Source organism: Chrysemys picta, chromosome 24 (assembly GCF_011386835.1).
Source record: "Chrysemys picta bellii isolate R12L10 chromosome 24, ASM1138683v2, whole genome shotgun sequence".
In the NCBI taxonomy this organism is placed as follows: Eukaryota; Metazoa; Chordata; order Testudines; family Emydidae; genus Chrysemys; species Chrysemys picta.
The window spans coordinates 9,967,140-9,985,435 of NC_088814.1; the positions used below are offsets into that span (position 1 = coordinate 9,967,140).

The following is an 18,296-nucleotide window of genomic DNA, read 5'->3' on the forward strand; positions in this document are numbered from 1 at the left end:
TGTAACAAAAGTATCAGGGGGTAGCCATGTTAGTCTGTATCTACAAAAACAACAAGGAGGCTGGTGGCACCTTAAAGACTAACAGATTTATTTGGGCATAAGCTTTCGTGGGTAAAAACCTCACTTCTTCAGATGCACCTGAAGAAGTGAGGTTTTTATCCACGAAAGCTTATGCCCTGATAAATCTGTTAGTCTTTAAGGTGCCACCAAACTCCTTGTTGTTTATGTAACAACAACAACAAAAAAATCTCCATTTGTAAATTGCACTTTCATGACAAAGAGTTTGCACTTCAGTACTTGTAGGAGATGAATTGAAAAATACAACTTATTTTCCCAGTGCAAATATTTGTAATAAAAAATAGTCTAAAGTGAGCACTGTACACGTTGTATTCTGTGTTGCAATTGAAATAAATATATTTGAAAATGTAGGAAAACATCCAAAAATATTTAATAAATTTCAGTGGGTATTCTATTGTTTAGCAGTGCGATCATTTCAATTAATTTTTTTAATCGCAGTTAAGTTTTTTGAGTTAATCGCATGAGTTAACTGCAATTAATCAACAGCCCTAGAAATCAGTCATTGAACTCCCTGCAGCTTCCCTCCCTCTGAGGTAAGTATAAGCCCCATTTCAGAGATGGGAAAACCAAGGAACAGAAAGTCAGTGGCAGAGCTAGGAATAGAATAGAGGAATCTTGATACCTCTCCCCCAAATTTATCCTGTTGTGAAATCCCTATAGTGATATTCCTGAATCCAGTGATTGTTATAGAGAAAGAGCGGAGACCGGTAGAAGAAAAACATGTTTCTCTTTTAATTCTCATCGTATTAGCCAGTATGCAAAGGGGAAACAGTTCTTTCCTACCCTCAGACAGTGTGACCTGTGTAAGAGCCTGAGACTGTTATAGGGAAAAATAATGGGATGTGAAGGAGGACAGTAGTCAACAGTGATGTTAAGAAAATGGAGCAATATGGCTCTTTCTTCTCATTTCCTTTCTTTTCCTTTCCTTATCCCACCCTTGACTTCGCTGTCATCGGAGCGGGCTGAGGAATGTTCTCTGCGGTACAGTTTGTTATCGTACTGCTGAAGTTCGTTGGGTGTCACCAGCTCTTGGCGAGCGTTCCATGACCAGGAGTAGGTGGAGAAAGTGTGGTAGAAGCTGTGGTTCCCTGACTCCAGCCCAATCTGCCCACCGTGCAACCTCCGCCACAGTCTCAGCATCCTGTTCCTCTCCTTGAGTGCCATCCCCTCCTTGTACATTTCAGTTACCCTTTTCACCTATGGAGAAGAGATGGAGGTTGAAAGAGGCTGCAGTGTAGCATGGAACCAGATCTGTACCCAAATGGAAACCAGCTACTGCAGAAGTCTGACAGATGGGAGGTGTGAGGTTGTCAAAAAAAAGATCCTGGATGCTCTTTATCATGCACTGACTGCAAGTAGATGCCAGTAAATACACCTCTACCTCGATATAACGCTGTCTTTGGGAGCCAAAAAATCTTACTGCGTTATAGGTGAAACCGCATTATATTGAACTTGCTTTGATCCACCGAGTGCGCAGCCCTGCTCCCCCGGAGCACTGCTTTACCGCGTTATATCCGAATTCACATTACATCGGGTCGTGTTATATCAAGGTGGGGTGTATCACCAATTTATGTAACGGAAAGATTAACGGACTTATTTATTATTATCCCTTTGGTTTCATACTTCATAGTAATTTCAAGGAATTGCATGAAGTAATACAGATGCTTAGTTAAAATCCTTTCACCAGAAAGTTAATTGTATGGGTTACACCTTGTAATTACACTGGAACTTCAGTGTAGCTACAGTCACTGTGTTATAAAGGGTTGTGCATATACCCCAGTTCCTACAATATTTCTAAGGTCCCCATCCTCGTGCTACTGTATCTAAGTGGTAATATCCAATGGTATTTGTACTTGCTGCTCCTAACCCTTGCATATGCCTCTGGGAGAGGAAGAATGGTTGCCAGGTGACAATCAGGGTGGAACAGGGGTATGGAGCACCAGCAACCCACTAATTTGTACTATCTGGGTTACTGATAATCATACATTTCTGTAACATCTTTTGTCTCAAAGGGCTTCAAAGCACCACTGAAATGCAGCCACCTCTGGGGGCAGAGGGCAGCAATCAGGCTGAAAACGTGCAAACAATTTGAGGGGAGGGAAGTCTTGACCAAGTAGACTGGGTCAGCTCCTCTAACTGTTACAGAAAATAGCAGATGGAATCTTTAATGTCCATGCAGAGCAGTGAGGACCTCGGGACAAGAGTTTCCGATCCAAGTACGTAAAATGAAGTCCCTATAAAAGTGGTCTGATTTTCAGAGACGCTGAGCACTTCCCACGCCCAGCAGTTTCAGTTGCATTTGCTTACATCAGATCTGAATTTGTGCCATATACTAAGCAGCTTTATGTTTCAACAAGCAAAATGGAGCAACTCCAGAGAGACATTTTACTCTCTGTCTGGAAGGGGTCGGATTGACAACACTGGGAGCTGAAGTCCTTTCTCTACAGTAGGGGCAGTGTGGCAATGCAAATGTCCGTATGCTGCCCCTCACTCCTGCCCTGATCGGATGGCTGCTAGGTGAAAGGGTAGCATTAGGTGGCCATGGCCATCTCTTTTGACCTCCAAAAAGGGGAAACAACGAGGCCAGCTGGGATGGATGCTGGTTCGTGTGACGTGGCCCCTGTTCACCAGGACTGAACTCTTTTTATAAAGACCACAAAAGAGCCATCTTTTCATCGCTAGCAACCCAGTCGGCATCCAAAGTAGTGCCCTGGAGATGAAAGGGCCCCCATAGCCCAGTGTTTCCCAAACTTGAGACACTGCTTGTGTAGGGAAAGCCCCTGGCGGGCCGGGCCAGTTTGTTTACCTGCCATGTCCACAGGTTCGGCCGATCGTAGCTCCCACTGGCCGCGGTTCGCTGCTCCAGGCCAATGGGAGCTGCTGGAAGCGGCATGGGCTGAAGGACATACTGGCCGCCACTTCCAGCAGCTCCCATTGGCCTGGAGCAGCGAACCATGGCCAGTGGGAGCCACGATCGGCCGGACCTGTGGACGGGGCAGGTAAACAAACCGGCCCAGCCCGCCAGGGGCTTTCCCTACACAAGCGGCATCCCAAGTTTGGGAAACACCGCCATACCCCATTCCTAATGCTGTGAGCCAGCCAGTCCTTGGAAGAAGAGTGTGTTTGATTGGCGAGGATCTGATGGAGTGTCAAACTGGTTATCTCCTAAACTACCAGAGACAAAGGAGGGAGGAATTCTTTGGAAGGGGTGGTAGATTTTGTACTCACATCTAGTCGTATCTCACGCAGGTCTTCTATAGTCAAACGGTGTCGCCTCTCCATCAAGTGAGGGCCGAGACTAAGGGAGGTTTTCCGGTCTCTGAAGTAATCAGGAGGTTTGAACGCAGTTGCCTGATTGAAAAAGACAGAAAGAGAGGCTTTACCAATGGTCCATCAAGACAGGCCTCTTGCCTCAGGCAGTGGCTGTGACCTACTGCTTTCAGGAACAACAAACCCCTCTCTAATGCACCTGGCCAGTTGTTTAGTGTCGCACATTTGGGGAAATCCCTTCCTGCAGCAGTCAGGCTGAAGCGTGAAATCTGATTAGCCCTAGCTCAGCAATGGAAGACTACCAGATTATATGTACAAGGCAAAATTCTGCTCTCAGTTACACCGGTGTAAATCCAGACTCACTCCATTGAAGTCAATGAAGTTACTAGTCTAGATTTACACTGCAATATACAAGAGCAGGGTTTGGCCTATCTACTTTCAGTACTGTTCTGCTCCAGGACTGTCCCCAGGAGGAGGAAACACAGCCTGCTGCTCAGAAAAGATCTTTCAGTGTTGTCACGCACAGCCAGGATTTCCCATCAGGTGTCCACACATCTCAGGGTGTGTGTTGTGGAGGACAACAGAGAAAGCAGACATCCTCATTAAGTGTCTTGTGTGGTCTGGGTCACTTGGTCATATCTTGAGATTGGAAAGTGAGAGACCAAGGCTGTTTTGTGGGACGGACAGCTGGTCTCTTCTGCTGCATTCATGGTAGGGTTCATTCCTTTAATCATCCCACCAAGACAATCCATCAGGCTATCATGTTATCAGATATTCTTTAAATCTGTGGCAGGGAACATGGGGGAATTCAGCCAGAATCTCCTGCCTCAAAGCTTTTAGGACAGGAATCAAACCCACACCCTTTTCAGCCAGCCTAATATATTTAAGAGAAATCAAGGCTATTTGCTTCCCTGTAAAAGTGTATCCCTGTCTTACCTGGAATAGTCACCCAGAGGTATTGGGCTTTCTGGGCTGCAAAGGGGAGAGCTATTCTATCCATTTTACCTCTGGTGAATGCCAGGTATACAAACCACCAGAATTCCCCACTTTATGTAATCTCGAACATATATACAGCCACAGTATGCCAGCTGCACCAACTGCAGGTTAAACGATGCAGCATTCATAGATTCATTTCAAGAACATTTCTGGGAACAATTTTCAGAGATGAGTCTAAAAAGATCTAAAAAGAAGTTAAGTTTGTGTAATTTACACTTCCTTCCGTCACCCTCAATGTGTGTATTACATCACCTTAGACGACTCCAGGCTTACGCAGAGTCACACCCCATTGACATCACTGAATTTGACCCATTGAGTCCAAGGGAATGTAAGCGTTGAAGGGATGTGTGCTAACCCCACACATTTCAATGGGGAAGAATCTACAGCACAACTACTCAGACCCGCCCTTGTGTGTCATCTGTTATTACATAGATTAACTGTTTCCTTATCTTGCCTCACGCAGCCAGTTTCTTTTATGGAAAAAATGGTTTTCAAATGACGATATAGGCTCTTTCCTTCTCTGCATCTCCAGCTTCTGCAAGTCTTTTTTTGGCTTCGGTATTGTCATTCCATCCCGGTTGGGAAGCAATGGGAAGATGGGTACCTGAGCATAAGGACTGTCGGAGGGGACACTGCTTGCTAGCAAAGGGGAAAAGAAAAGAAAAGAATGGATATCACTAATTGGACACAGTACCCACCATCTGTTTTCTAGCCCTTGGCTCTCCCATTCTATGACCAATCCAACAAGGCAGGACTACACATTCTGAGATCTCCCCTATTCACTTTTCCTCCTTTTTTTGTACCTTGCTTTCCGTAAAACACATGGAAAATATGGGCCAGTAGCCTCTGATTTTGGGTGCCCAACTTTACAGATCTAGTACCTAATTTTCAGAAGTGTTGAGCCCCCACTATTCCAGCTGTAGGCAAAGAGTTGTGGGTGCTCAGCACCTCAGAATAATCAACCCACAAGTGTCTAAAGTTGGGAAACCATAAACGGAGACATCCAAAATTAGAGGCCACCTTTGAAAGTCTTAGCCATAGGTCCTAAGAACTAGAGATGGACTCCTTGGTAGCCCATGAGCTGTTATACACCGAGCAGCCACCAAGAAGAACTAAACAGTTATTTAAGGTTCCTTTGTGTGTTGGAATTATTATTTACGCAGGATATTATCATGACACTAATTTAATCATAAATTGCTTTATTAAATCCAGAGGCCAAAAGGTACTTATACAATTGCTCTAAACACGTCTACAAAGCCTAAATAATAAGCAATTGACTACATCCGAATGTAACAAAACATTTATAAACATTTGATCAAGATACTTACAAATGGGCTAACACCCAAGGGTGCTTAGACCCATCTTGGTTTGCTCCAATGTGGTCAGGCAGGTATTAGCAATGAACCCTTGAAGAGTTTACCTTTTTTATACACTTTAAAAAACGAGTGATGTCATTGCCAATTACTGACTTCAGGTAAAAGCCAACTGGAGACAGTTCACCCTTATTTCCAGTCTTAATCCAGATAAGATTACAACCTCCTTTCTCCCCAAGGCCTTTCCTCCTTATCTTTTCCCATCCTTCTTGCTGACACAGTTTTTCCTTTGTACCTGGGTTAACATAGGCCCTATTTTTTGAGATAACACTGGTATGTGGGGTGGGAAGGGCCATGTTGGCTCTTTTAAAAACAGATTCTTTTTGTCTTATTTAAAACCAGTCACCCATACTGGTCAGAAGCCTTTTCAGAAACTTCCCCTTATCTCATTAGTTATTCTTTGAACCAGACGCCCTCCCTACTTCATTCCATCGGGCCTTATAACTCTTTACTTTCAAGGCCTTTCTTTACAACCCATATTTCTTTAACCAACCTTAAGCTAACTTTAATTCTCCCATTTTATATTTATTCTACATGGTGACAGTGCTGATAATATATGTGTCAACTATTTCATTCCTCATGTAAGAAAGGAGATCTACACAATTTACTGTGAGTGACTTCCCATTTTGGTGCCATCAATGGGTGGCATCTGGGAGAGATGACTCCTTTTTTTTTTTAACCAATCAAGAAAGAAGCAAATCTAAAGAGCCTATCAGAGCCCAGAGGTATATTCAAGTCCCACTGAGGGAAGAACTAAGTTCAAGGTGCCCAATGCAGCTCAGAGAACAGATGATCATATTTTGATCATTTGAAAGGTGTCAGTCTGGTGATTCACAGGGGTGGAGCTTATTTTGTGGGTGGAGCCTGGAAGAGTACCATCCTTCCCATTTGATTACTCAAATAAGTGATCTGGAACTGGCAAATCTGGGTTCTAGTCCTGGCTTGGAGGCATCCCAAATCAGTGGCTACTTCTATAAATCTGATTTGCCCAAGATCACCCAATGAGTCTGTGGCACAGCTGGGAAGAGAACCCAGGCGTCTTGCACTTTCACTACAAGATTATGCTTCCTCCTATCACTCATGTCTTTGAGGAGTCCAAGCAGTGGGTGGGTGCAGGTAGCAAAAAAGATTTGCTAACCTCGGCCCTGATCCAAAGCCCAAAAGTCTGGTAGGGAGAGAGGACTTCTCCTTACTGGCAATGGACACAGGATGCTGTAGTGAATAGCTGTGACCCCCAAATGGGCCTTCTGCCTCTTTGGCACCTCCACTGAAATTCCCACTCAGACACACAACTGCCACGTGCAGTTCTTACCCCTGAGGGTTTCCACGTAGGCTTCCAGCTCTTTGTCATTCATCACTGAGATGCGGGCAGCACCCGCAAAGGCAGACATAGGAGTGACTCTGCCTCTCTGAGGAGTTGGGGCTTTTCGGAGCGTGTGGAGCCCCTTCCCATGGTCCATTAAGCTGCCAGCATCTATCCAGGCCCTCCTGCCAGTGGACGCCAGGAACTTCTGCCGGTAGTAACTAGAAGACGAAAGATGGCGCAGTGTCACCAAACACTCTACACCCAGGACAGCTATAACCAGCGAACAGCCTTTTTCACCTTCTTTAACGGGGGCTAGCAAAGCGGGGAGGGGAATTGTGTCCTTTTCCTGCTTTATGTTGCATAGAGGAGGCTGGGGAGGATTTGAAAGGGTTTTTTTCCCCCTATTTTTAATTTTTTTTAAAACTTTAGCATAAATTCAGCCCTTATGTCTCCTTGGAGACTCTGTGGACAGCTAGAGAACTGGTTGGATTATGGTACCTGCAATATCCAGAAACTGAATCCTGATTCACTTTGAGAAGGAAGGGATTTCTACTCAGATAGATTAATGCTCTTTGGATCCCATTGGGATACCCTGGTGCACACTGAATAGCACTGAACCCTGTTGATTTCAGTAAGACTGCTCATGGTAGAAGCAGGGGCGGCTCCAGGCACCAGCGAAGCAAGCGCGTGCCTGGGGCGGCAAGCCGCGGGGGGCGGCCTGCCGGTCGCTGTGATGGCGGCAGCGAGGCAGCCTTTGGCGGCATGCCTGCGGGAGGTCCACTGGTCCCGCGGCTTCGGCGGTGGGGACGCTGAAGGCGCGGGACCGGAGGACCTCTCGCAGGCATGCCGCCGAATCTGCATGACAAGCGGACCGCCCGCAGGCGTGCTGCCAAAAGCCGCCTGACTGCCGTGCTTGGGGCGGCAAAAAACATAGAGCCACCCCTGGGTGGAAGATACGGTTCATCGAGAGGAAGAGTAACCGAGTCTAGCGCCCTTGTTTTTCAAAGCATCTTAAAACACTTGGGAAAAGGGCTCTCTGTCTTAAGGATTCAGCTCTCCGCCCTGCTGATAAAGGGCAGAGAAAGCTCTGAGACCATACCTCCGAGTTCTCCAACCAGACCTGGAAAGGCAAGACTTGACAACCGTACTCCTAAGGGTGATAAAATCTTTTCCAGGCCTTCTCTACTCACCATAAGGAAGCAAACCACAGCACTTCTTTTTCTTTGCAAGTCACCTTTAAAGATAGGTTGGCGATTCTGATTTAGCCCAGAGGTCGGCCCCCACTACCCCCAGATTTCCTTCGCACAGCCTGCAGCCATCCTCGTCTTTCATACCCTGCAAGGGTGTAGCTTGCCAAGGAGGAGCCAGGGGACAATACTCCAGCTTGATGAAAGCTGACAGGCTGGGAGGCTTATGTGGTGATCTGGAGGTAAGGTCATAAGGGCTATGTAGAGAAGAGGGATGTGCTTTTCGGTGTGTGCCATATGGCAGATAGAACAGGTGTGTTTTTGTTCTCCAGGGGGCAGAGGGAGGAGGTATGAAATATATCTACAGGGCCCTGTTTTGTCCTCATTTATATGGCTGGCCTTGTCTACACAGGTACACTGCTCACTTATGTGCCTAAAGAACTGGGGCCAGATTTACAAAGGTATTTAAGTACAGAAGGATGCAGATAACCACTACTGTAAATTCCACTAGGCGCCTAAGTGAGTTAGAGGCCCAATTCCAATTGACTTCCAATCAAAGTAGGGGCCTACCTCACCTAGATGCTTTTGTTAACCCCATTAGGTGCCTATCTGCATTTTTAGGTGCCTAAATACCTTTGTAAGTCTGGCCCTGAGCCCGCTGTTTGACTCCGCCGAGCCTATGAAACGGAGATCTCCTTTCCCCTCTTTGGAGACCTTGCTAGAGCTTTTAGCACTCACCTGACTATTTCAAGCATGGCCTTCCGGGGCAGAGCCGACATTTCCACCAGCTTTGACAGGACCTCAAAGAGCAGGATTCCCGTGGCGTCGATGGAATCAAAGTCCTCCAGGCTGCCTTTCTCGGGGGCTGGGGAGGAGATGCACGTCAATCAGAGCGCCCACCCCACCAACCCATCTGCTTCAGAGCCCGCAGTCAGCACCAGTGACCTCCAACAAGGTTTCCTCTGGGCAAAGTATGGTGTACGCGTGTGTGGGGGCATGTCTCCTGCCTGGTGCACTGGGGCAAGGGGTACTTCTCACTGCCCTCTCCCATCGCCCAAGGAAGCATAGTATCTCCAGAGAATGCTGCTCCCCCTCCGCTTTGGAAGAGGCAGATTTGGTCCCGGTGTTCCAGGCAGAGAGTCTCAGCTTGAGTATTTGGAGCACAGCGTTGATTGATCTCACCCTGGCTATCTGAACGCCGCTTATATGCCCTGTGGTTCCTGGGCTCCCCGTCATCACTCCCCTTCCATGAGCCAGGCTACCTTGGGGAGCTGTGCCAGTGCCTGCACTCTTCTCTGTGACCCCAGGTCTCAGCCTGGCAGTCAGCAGCGGCCTCCTCCCCCTGAGCTGGACTGTCAAGGCTTTGTACAGCTGTTTCGAACGGGGGCCAGCTGTGCGCGAGCTCATTCTTTGGGGGACCCCAGATGCTGATGTCGGAGTCCACGTCACGTGAACTCCAGATCGCCCCAAGGTTCAGGTAACACTGACGCCTCTAGGTAAGTGGGGTTCTCTGGCCACACACTGACATCGCTGGGGGACACTGTGGCCAATCCCATTGGCTGAGCTGGGTTCACCGCACTCACCTACAGCCTGGATGAAGCGCTTGTTGTCGGTGACAATGGTCAGAAAATCAGAGAAGTTCACTTTCCCATCTCCTGCAAGGTAAACAGCATTTCCCACTGATCAAGCGCCTTTCACCCCAGGGACAGGGTAGTAATGGGCCTACTCCAGGCCAGGTTGGCTACAGCCGCCTTCCCCTGAGTGCTGGCGGAGAAGGGGCTTTGTTGCTAAGATCCACGCTAGACAAGTGCATAATACCTCCCCCACTCCACTGGTTGTCATCAGCATGGGTCTGTCTAAGTTCTGAGGCCATGCTGCTTACGGGAGCCTGTGTCAGAGAGTGAGAACTAGGGCCCTACCAAAAAACGTGTCATGGACCGTGAAATCTGGTGTCCCCCCGTGAAATCTGGTCTTGTGTGTGCTTCTACCCTATACTGTACAGATTTCACACGGAGACCAGTGTTTCTCAAATTGCGGGTCCTGACCCAAAAGGGAGTTGCTGGGGGGGAGGGTCACAAGGTTATTTTAGGGGGTTCGTGGTATTGCCACCCTTACTTCTGTGCTGCTGCCTACAGAGCTGGGCGGCCGGAGAGTGGCGGCTGCCGACTGAGGGCCCAACTCTGCAGGCAGCAGCGCAGAAGTAAGGGTGGCAATATCATATAATGCCATCCTAACTTCTGCGCTGCTGCTGGCAGCAGATCTGCCTTCAGAGCTGGGTTCCTGCCAGCAGCCGCCGCTCTCCAGCTGCCCAGCTCTGAAGGCAGCGGCATGGCCAGCAGCGCAGAAGTAAGGGTAGCAGTACCACAACCCCCCTTACAATAACTTTGCGACCCCCCCCCGCCACACACACACACACACACACACACACACACACACACACACACACACACACTTCCTTTTTGGGTCAGGAGCCCTACAATTACAACACTGTGAAATTTCAGATTTAAATAGCTGAAATTATGAAATTTACAATTTTTAAAATCCCATGAAATTGACCAAAATGGACCGTGAATTTGGTAAGGCCCTAGTGATGGCTGTATGGCTGGCCTGCTTCTGATCTGTGTGCATGGGAGGGCAGGGGGGGGAAGGACTACAAGAGGAGAAAACCTTAGTGAATCCCAGTTTGAAACCCGGATCAATCAAAGGGACCAATACATTTTGGGCCCAAATGTGGCTTTAAGCCACTGGCTGCATTGGAAAGGGCTGAGGAGGGGTCTTGTATGTATGAGTCAGTCAGTGTTGTCACAGAGGGACTTGCTTTGGAGACTTGCAGAAGGGCGGTTGTGGGAGCAGAGAGACTCGGGTTCTAATCCGGGCTCCTCATGTGTGTGCGAGAGATGTGTGCTAATGGTGTCTGCTGTACACCAACTGGTTAGAGTGTCAGGGCAGCCCAAGGAAGAATTCTTGTGGACTCAGCCAGGATTCCTCTTGAGAGGGCTGGCACAGCTGCTGGGCAACTCATAGAATATCAGGGTTGGAAGGGACCTCAGGAGGTCATCTAGTCCAACCCCCTGCTCAAAGCAGGACCAATCTCGAGACAGATTTTTGCTCCAGATCCCTAAATGGTCCCCTCAAGGATTGAACTCACAACCCTGGGTTTAGCAGGCCAATGCTCAAACCACTGAGTTATCCCTCCTCTCCCATCACCCATTCACATGGTGCCCTTCACGGTGCTGCCTGATGAGGAGGCGGGGCATAGTCCCATCCCCCCCTTGGCCCCTACCCCTTTGGATCAGCATGTTGCCAGCCTAGTGCACTCCCCGCCCATCCTGGAGCTAGTCCTATGCACAGCTGCCCCCCCCCCTGCCCACAACTTTGCCCATTTCCCCTGTAAGAGCCCTGCTTTCACACTGAGCTGGTCTCTCACTTCGTAACAGACCAGGCACTCCATTGCTCCGGCTGGAGTTAGCCCAAACCTCTGCCAGGCAGCAAGCAGCATGGCACCAAGGGAGCACAACGCCACACACTCACAAACACAGACCCTTGGAACGTACCACGGTGGACTAAACCTGGGATGATTGTTTACACTCACCGTCCACATCAGCATATGACAGCTCGTCATAGGCCTCTTGTTCGGTTAAACTAATCCCCAGCTTCTTTGCAGTTGTCTCCAAGCCTTGCAGGTCAATACTGCCATCTGCGTCCTTACTGAAGAAACTGTAGGCCTGGTGGAAAGCTGTGGGCATGTAGGGAAAGTACCACCAGTTACGTCAGGTGGGATGTACGAACTTCATGTACTACGCTCTTTGGAAACCAAGGGGAATAATGCCTAGGGCTTTTTTTTTTATGCCAACACAAAGATTCTACCCTGGTCAATGAAACAATATGGTAAGAGAATCATGGAAGCAGAGGAAAGGCAAGAGGATCTTGTGGTCATGGGACTCGTGTGACCTGGGTTCAGCTCCTAACTCTGCCACAGGTTTCCTGTGTGAATTCACTTATTCCCTCTGTGCCTTAGTCCCCTATCTGCAAAAGAGGGAGTGACACTTCCTTTTAGGGCTGTCGATTAATCACAGTTAACTCACACGATTAACTCAAAAAAAGTAGCCGCAATTAAAAAAATTAATCACAATTAATTGCCCTGTTAAACAATAGAAATACCAATTGAAATTTATTAAATATTTTTGGATGTTTTTCTACATTTTCAAATATATTGATTTCAATTACAACACAGAATACAAAGTATATAGTGCTCACTTTATATTTTTTTTATGACAAATATTTGCACTGGGAAAATGACAAACAAAAGAAATTGTATTTTTCAATTCACCTCATACAAGTACTGCAGTGCAATCTCTGCAATTTACAAATGTAGATTTTTTTTTGTTACATAACTGCACTCAAAAACAAAACCATGTAAAACTTTAGCGCCTACAAGTCCACTCAGTCCTACTTCTTGTTCAGCCAACTGCTAAGACAAACAAGTTTGTTTACATTTACAGGAGATACTGCTGCCCGCTTCTTATTTACAATGTCACCTGAAAGTGAGAACAGGCATTTGCATGGCACTTTTGTAGCCGGCATTGCAAGATATTTATGTGCCAGATATGCTAAACATTCGTATGCCCCTTCATGCTTCGGCCACCATTCCAGAGGACATGCTTCCATGCTGATGACACTTGTTAAAAAAATAATGCATTAATTAAATTTGTGACTGAACTCCGTGGGGGAGAATTGTAGGTCTCCTGCTCTGTTTTACCCGCATTCTGCCATATATTTCATGTTATAGCAGTCTCGGATGATGACCCAGCACATGTTGTTCATTTTAAAAACACTTTCACTGCAGATTTGACAAAATGCAAAGAAGGCACCAATGTGAGATTTCTAAAGGTAGCTACAGCACTAGACCCAAGGTTTAAGAATCTAAAGTGCCTTCCAAAATCTGAGTGGGACGAGGTGTGGAGCATGCTTTCAAAAGTCTTAAAAGAGCAACACTCTGATGCAGAAACTACAGATCCCGAACCACCAAAAAAGAAAATCAACCTTCTGCTGGTGGCATCTGACTCAGATGATGAAAATGAGCATGCGTCAGTCCGCACTGCTTTGGATCGTTATCGAGCAGAACCCGTCATCAGCATGGACGCATGTCCTCTGGAATGGTGGTCGAAGCATGAAGAGACATATGAATCTTTAGCGCATCTGGCAAGTAAATATCTTGCAACGCTGGCTACAACAGTGCCATGCGAATGCCTGTTCTCACTTTCAGTGGGCAGCATTATCTCCTGCAAATGTAAACAAACTTGTCTGTCTAAGCAATTGGCTGAACAAGAAGTAGGACTGAGTGGACTTGTAGGCGCTAAAGTTTTACATTGTTTTGTTTTTGAATGCAGTTTTTTGTACATAATTCTACATTTCTAAGTTGTACTTTCACGATAAAGAGATTGCACTACAGCACTTGTATGAGGTGAATTGAAAAAATACTGTTTCTTTTGTTTTTTTACAGTCCAAGTGAGCACTGTACATTTTTATTCTGTGTTGTAATTGAAATCAATATATTTGAAAATGTAAAAATATTTAAATAAATGGTAATCTATTATTGTTTAACAGTACGATTAATCATGCAATTAATCGCAATTACTTTTTTAAAATCACACGATTAATCACAATGAATTTTTTAAATCGCTTGACAGCCCTACTTCCTTTGTCTGTCTGGTCAGCTGCGATTGTAAGGTGTTCAGGGCAGGGATTGGGTCTGTACAGTACCCAGCACAAGGGGGGCCTGACCTCAGGTGGGGGATGTCCCCGCAGTTACTACTGCAGTAGAAATAATAAGGATTTAACAAGCTAAAGAATAAACCTTGAACAGTCTTTTTGTCAGCCTGCCTTTCAAGGTGAAAAACAGATAACTGGGGCATCATTACCTTCTAGTTGGTCCCTGGTCAGATTCTTTACTGCTTTGCACTTATTCTTGTCTAGGAGGATGCCAGATAACTCCCTGCCATACAACATTCAAGAAGAAAGAAGGACAATTAAAAGATGCAAACTGACACTCCTCTGCAGATGTGCAGCTCCTGTTGATGGAACAGCAGCTGAGCGCGTGGATTCAGGGCAGGATATGATGCAGGGGGCCAAACGTCTCTTAGCTACACTGGTGCAACCCTATTGACTTCAGAGGGGTTGCATTAATTTAACAGAGAAGAGTTTATTATCCGATTCTGCTCTCACATCAGTTGTACACAGATGTGAACACCACTAAGATGCTGTGGGGTCACTCTGGAGACACTTCTAGGGTCTGATTCTGCCCTCTTATGCAATCTCCTCAACTTCCTCAGGGCTGCACAATGACTTTGGCATTTACGGGCTGAGCTCCCCAAAGGACTGAGTCTCCCACAGGAAATGTGGGTACTCAGCTCCTGGGAAAAACCAAGCCATTAACCTTTAACACTGCCACTGGTGGGCACCTACCCCTTAGCCTGCTCCCTCTCCTCCCCTGGAAAGCAGTGGGGAGAAAGCACCGGTGGGGAGGTAGCTGATTTGGGGAGTCCCAGCTTTGCCAAGTTATAGCGTTAGAAAGAATGACATTCCAAGATCACATGGTATCTGTGAGGAAGATGACCTCCTCACATCAATTCGTCTCTAAGCATTACTCTCCTAGCAAACTGGCAATAAGTTTCTGCCATAAAAGGTTAAATTCATCCCCTGGATAAACTTCAAACTGCTGAATATGGATCCCAATGAATAAATGAGAAGCAGTAAAAGACCTCAACCTGCATCACCCAAGCAGCCACACCAGAACCTAGCCCAGGATATCGCGACACTGAAAGAATTCCTCACAGGCCACCTGGATTCAATCTCCAAAGATATCCCTAAAGAGGTGTGTGATGCAAAATCCCCATATGGCTCACTTGGAAAATTAGCTGCCAAAGGCTGCCCTTGAAACCAGTGAAATTAAAGAAGAAATGGCCTCCTCAAAGCTTAGACTAGACAAACTGGAAGAAAACCAGGATGACTTAGAAAAGAGAACTTGAAGAAACAAACTTCACCTGTTGGCCATTGCTGAGGGTCTGGAGAAGGTGGATATTATCAGCTTTCTTCAGAAGCTGGTCCCTGGCATATTTAAAATCCACCCTCAGCTTCCCCCATTAGACGTTGAAAGGGCTCATCGAATGCCTGGTACTAGACGGTGGGAACCCGACAAGCCCAAGCCCATCGTCTTCAAGCCGCTGAAGTTCCGCTAGGAAAGCTGAAAACCTTATGTACAAAGGCCACAAAATCTCTTTTCCCTGACTTCTTTAACAGAAAGAGGGCTGCATTCAATGGCATAAAGCAAATCTTGAGGGGGACCAACATCGGATACAGCATCCGGTACCCATTCACCTTCCCCAGGGATTCAGTACAAAGCGAACCTCAACAAGTTTAAAAATCTGTTTTTCTAGGTATCCCTGTAGACATGATAATAGTCACTTACACAAACTTCCAATTCCTAGCAAGTAACTAGGTAGGCTGAACTCTTCAGTTGGTCGCCTTTAAAACGGAGCAATAACGAATGTATAGCAACGCAATGCACAGAGTAACTGTTTAACACTAAGCTGGGGGATAGAGCACCATCTACTGCCTGAAGCATTATCTGCACAAATCATCACAGCTTGCACTGCTAGACAGAATCTCTTCACTAGCTTTGCCTCTGATGGGTCGTGTTAGGGTAACCACAAGTCCCTTGTGGAACAGTCAATATTCCTGACATGTAAAACAGACTATAACCTAACCTTAAATGGTACTAGTTATTCAATTTGTGCAGGGCATTTGACATACTATGAATATGAAACTTTTTTTATGTTGTAGTTTTCATATTTAGATTTTGTACTAATTTGTATTGGATTTACCAAACCAATTGTACATTTTCATATGATGAGTCTGTATATATATATGCATACATAACTATACATCAAAACTTCTGTAGGTAGGAATACATGATACATGTTCTTAGAATACCCAATGATATTTACAGGGTAAGATTTGACTTAAAATATGCATTCAGAGATGTTTAGGATATTATTAGATAATATAGGGAAGGGAGGAGAGATAGAACTGAAGCCATCCGGATCTGAAGTTGCCCATTCTGGCTTATTTTAAGTCTTACTTTTTGTTGTTTTCTGTTCCAAAGTATATTTGTAAGACACATGATAGTTAACTACAGATCTTTTTGTATACCGTACACACTTAGAGGCAGGGCTGGCTTTAGGAAGTGCGGGGCCCGATTCGAACAGTTTCGACGGGGCCCCAGCAGGGATGACTAAAAAAAAAACATGTTAAAAAAACATGCGGAGCTTGTACTCACCGGGCCGCGCTCCTAGTCTTTGGCGGCGGGTCCTTCACTCACTCCGGGTCTTCGGCAGCACTGAAGGACCCGCCACCAAAGTGCCGCCAAAGACCTGGAGCGAGTGAAGGACCCTCCACCAAAGTGCCACCAAAGACCCGGAGCGCCGCCGGGTGAGTAAAAATTAAAAAGGCGCCTCTAGCCAGGGAAGGGATTCTCTGCCACTTGCCCCCTACTCTGGGCGTCCCTGCCACTGGGCGCGGGGCCCTCTTAGGCGCGGGGCCCGATTCGGGGGAATTGATGGAATTGGCTTAAAGCCGGCCCTGCTTAGAGGCTCAATTGAAGGCAGAAATTAATTTAAAACTAACCAGTGTCTAATATGTATAAATATAGACCATATCCTAGAGATAGGGTTTTACAATATCAATGGGGAAATATGTATCTTTAGAATCAGGTTTTATATATTAGAGCGTGCTCCTGGAATGTGAGAGGACTTAATCCACTTTCCAAAAGAAATAAAATCCTGCGACATCTCGGATCAAAAAAGTGCCAGGTAGCTTTATTGTAGGAAACTCATCTAGCAGAAATAGATGCCATTAGAATCAAGAAGATGTGGGGAGGTTTTGAGTATCATTCATCACTGAATTCTAAGAGCAGAAGCACATCCATCTTAATTCATAATAGTATTAACTTTTCAATGTATACAGTCTTGGTTTGATCCTGAAGAAAGAAATGTTCTTCCTGAAGATGGTTCAACTCAAAAAAGTTTGTTCTAGGAAGCATTTGCAATCCAAGTGGAGGTAATTCTGAATTTTTCAAAGACATTGCAGACATTCTTTCTAATAAGAAAGACACTCCTGTAATACTGGGAGGCAATTGGAATACTATGCTAGACAGATGTCTGGACAAATCCAATTACATGAGACCCAGCACTCAAAGCACAATAGGGCAACCCTCGTTACTAATGAATGAACTTGATTTAAAAGGGGTATGGAGACTAAGACACTCCAAGGAGCATGAATATACGTATTTATCTGCAGTACATTCCTCTTACTCTAGAATTGAATTTTTCTTGTGTCTTCAGAACTGATTCCAGCATGCCTGGAAGCACTATTGATAATTTCAGATCAGGCTCCATTTATACTTACCATAGATGCTGGTTACACCTCATTAAAGTCTTTGCTGGAAGCTGAACACACTGCTACTAAAAGATGCAAAATTTAATTGCACAGCTGATTGTGTCATCTCTCACTTCATACAAGAAAATAAGCACTTGGTTACCTCAGATACAGCGTTTGGGAAGCTCTGAAAGGTGCTGTAAGGGGTGAATGCATAAGGGAGGCCTCCCAAAAGAAGAGAGAAGGACTCAAGTTACTAGACTTTTCGGCCAAGGAAATAGTTGAGTTGGAGAAAACACACAAGACGGACCCAAATAATGAAAACCTCCTACATTATCAATGCCAAATATAAATATAATGAACGCTTATCCAGCCAAGTTCAAATTTACACTCAACAGGGTAGAACAAAGGTATTATGATTGGGGAGATAATGCAGGTAAGCCACTTGCCAGAAGATTTAAGATGGAACTAGCCAACAACATTTCTTCCTTATTACAAGAAGACGGGAGGGCCATCCTGGAATGAACAGATATAAATAATCAATGTAAGCAATTCTATCAAGCTTTATATAAATCAGACAACCAATCAGACTCTAATCAATTGGATCATTTAATTGAAGACCTGCCTTTTAATACCCTAACTTCAGAACAA

At 45.8% G+C, this 18,296-nt stretch overlaps 1 protein-coding gene across 1 annotated transcript in view; it reads right to left on the bottom strand.

The window, feature by feature from the left end:
- Positions 1-494: 494 nt before the first annotated feature.
- The window catches only part of EFCAB3 (EF-hand calcium binding domain 3), a 75,508-nt gene continuing 57,706 nt past the window's right edge, over positions 495-18,296 (bottom strand). The window contains exons 43-50 of the mRNA XM_065577471.1: positions 14,132-14,205; positions 11,803-11,946; positions 9,794-9,865; positions 8,949-9,075; positions 7,030-7,241; positions 4,799-4,983; positions 3,307-3,429; positions 495-1,275 (exon numbers count right to left, since the gene is read on the bottom strand). Of these exons, the coding sequence (XP_065433543.1) occupies positions 982-1,275; positions 3,307-3,429; positions 4,799-4,983; positions 7,030-7,241; positions 8,949-9,075; positions 9,794-9,865; positions 11,803-11,946; positions 14,132-14,205 (1,231 nt within the window). The 3' untranslated portion in view covers positions 495-981. The remainder of the gene's footprint in view (positions 1,276-3,306; positions 3,430-4,798; positions 4,984-7,029; positions 7,242-8,948; positions 9,076-9,793; positions 9,866-11,802; positions 11,947-14,131; positions 14,206-18,296) is intronic.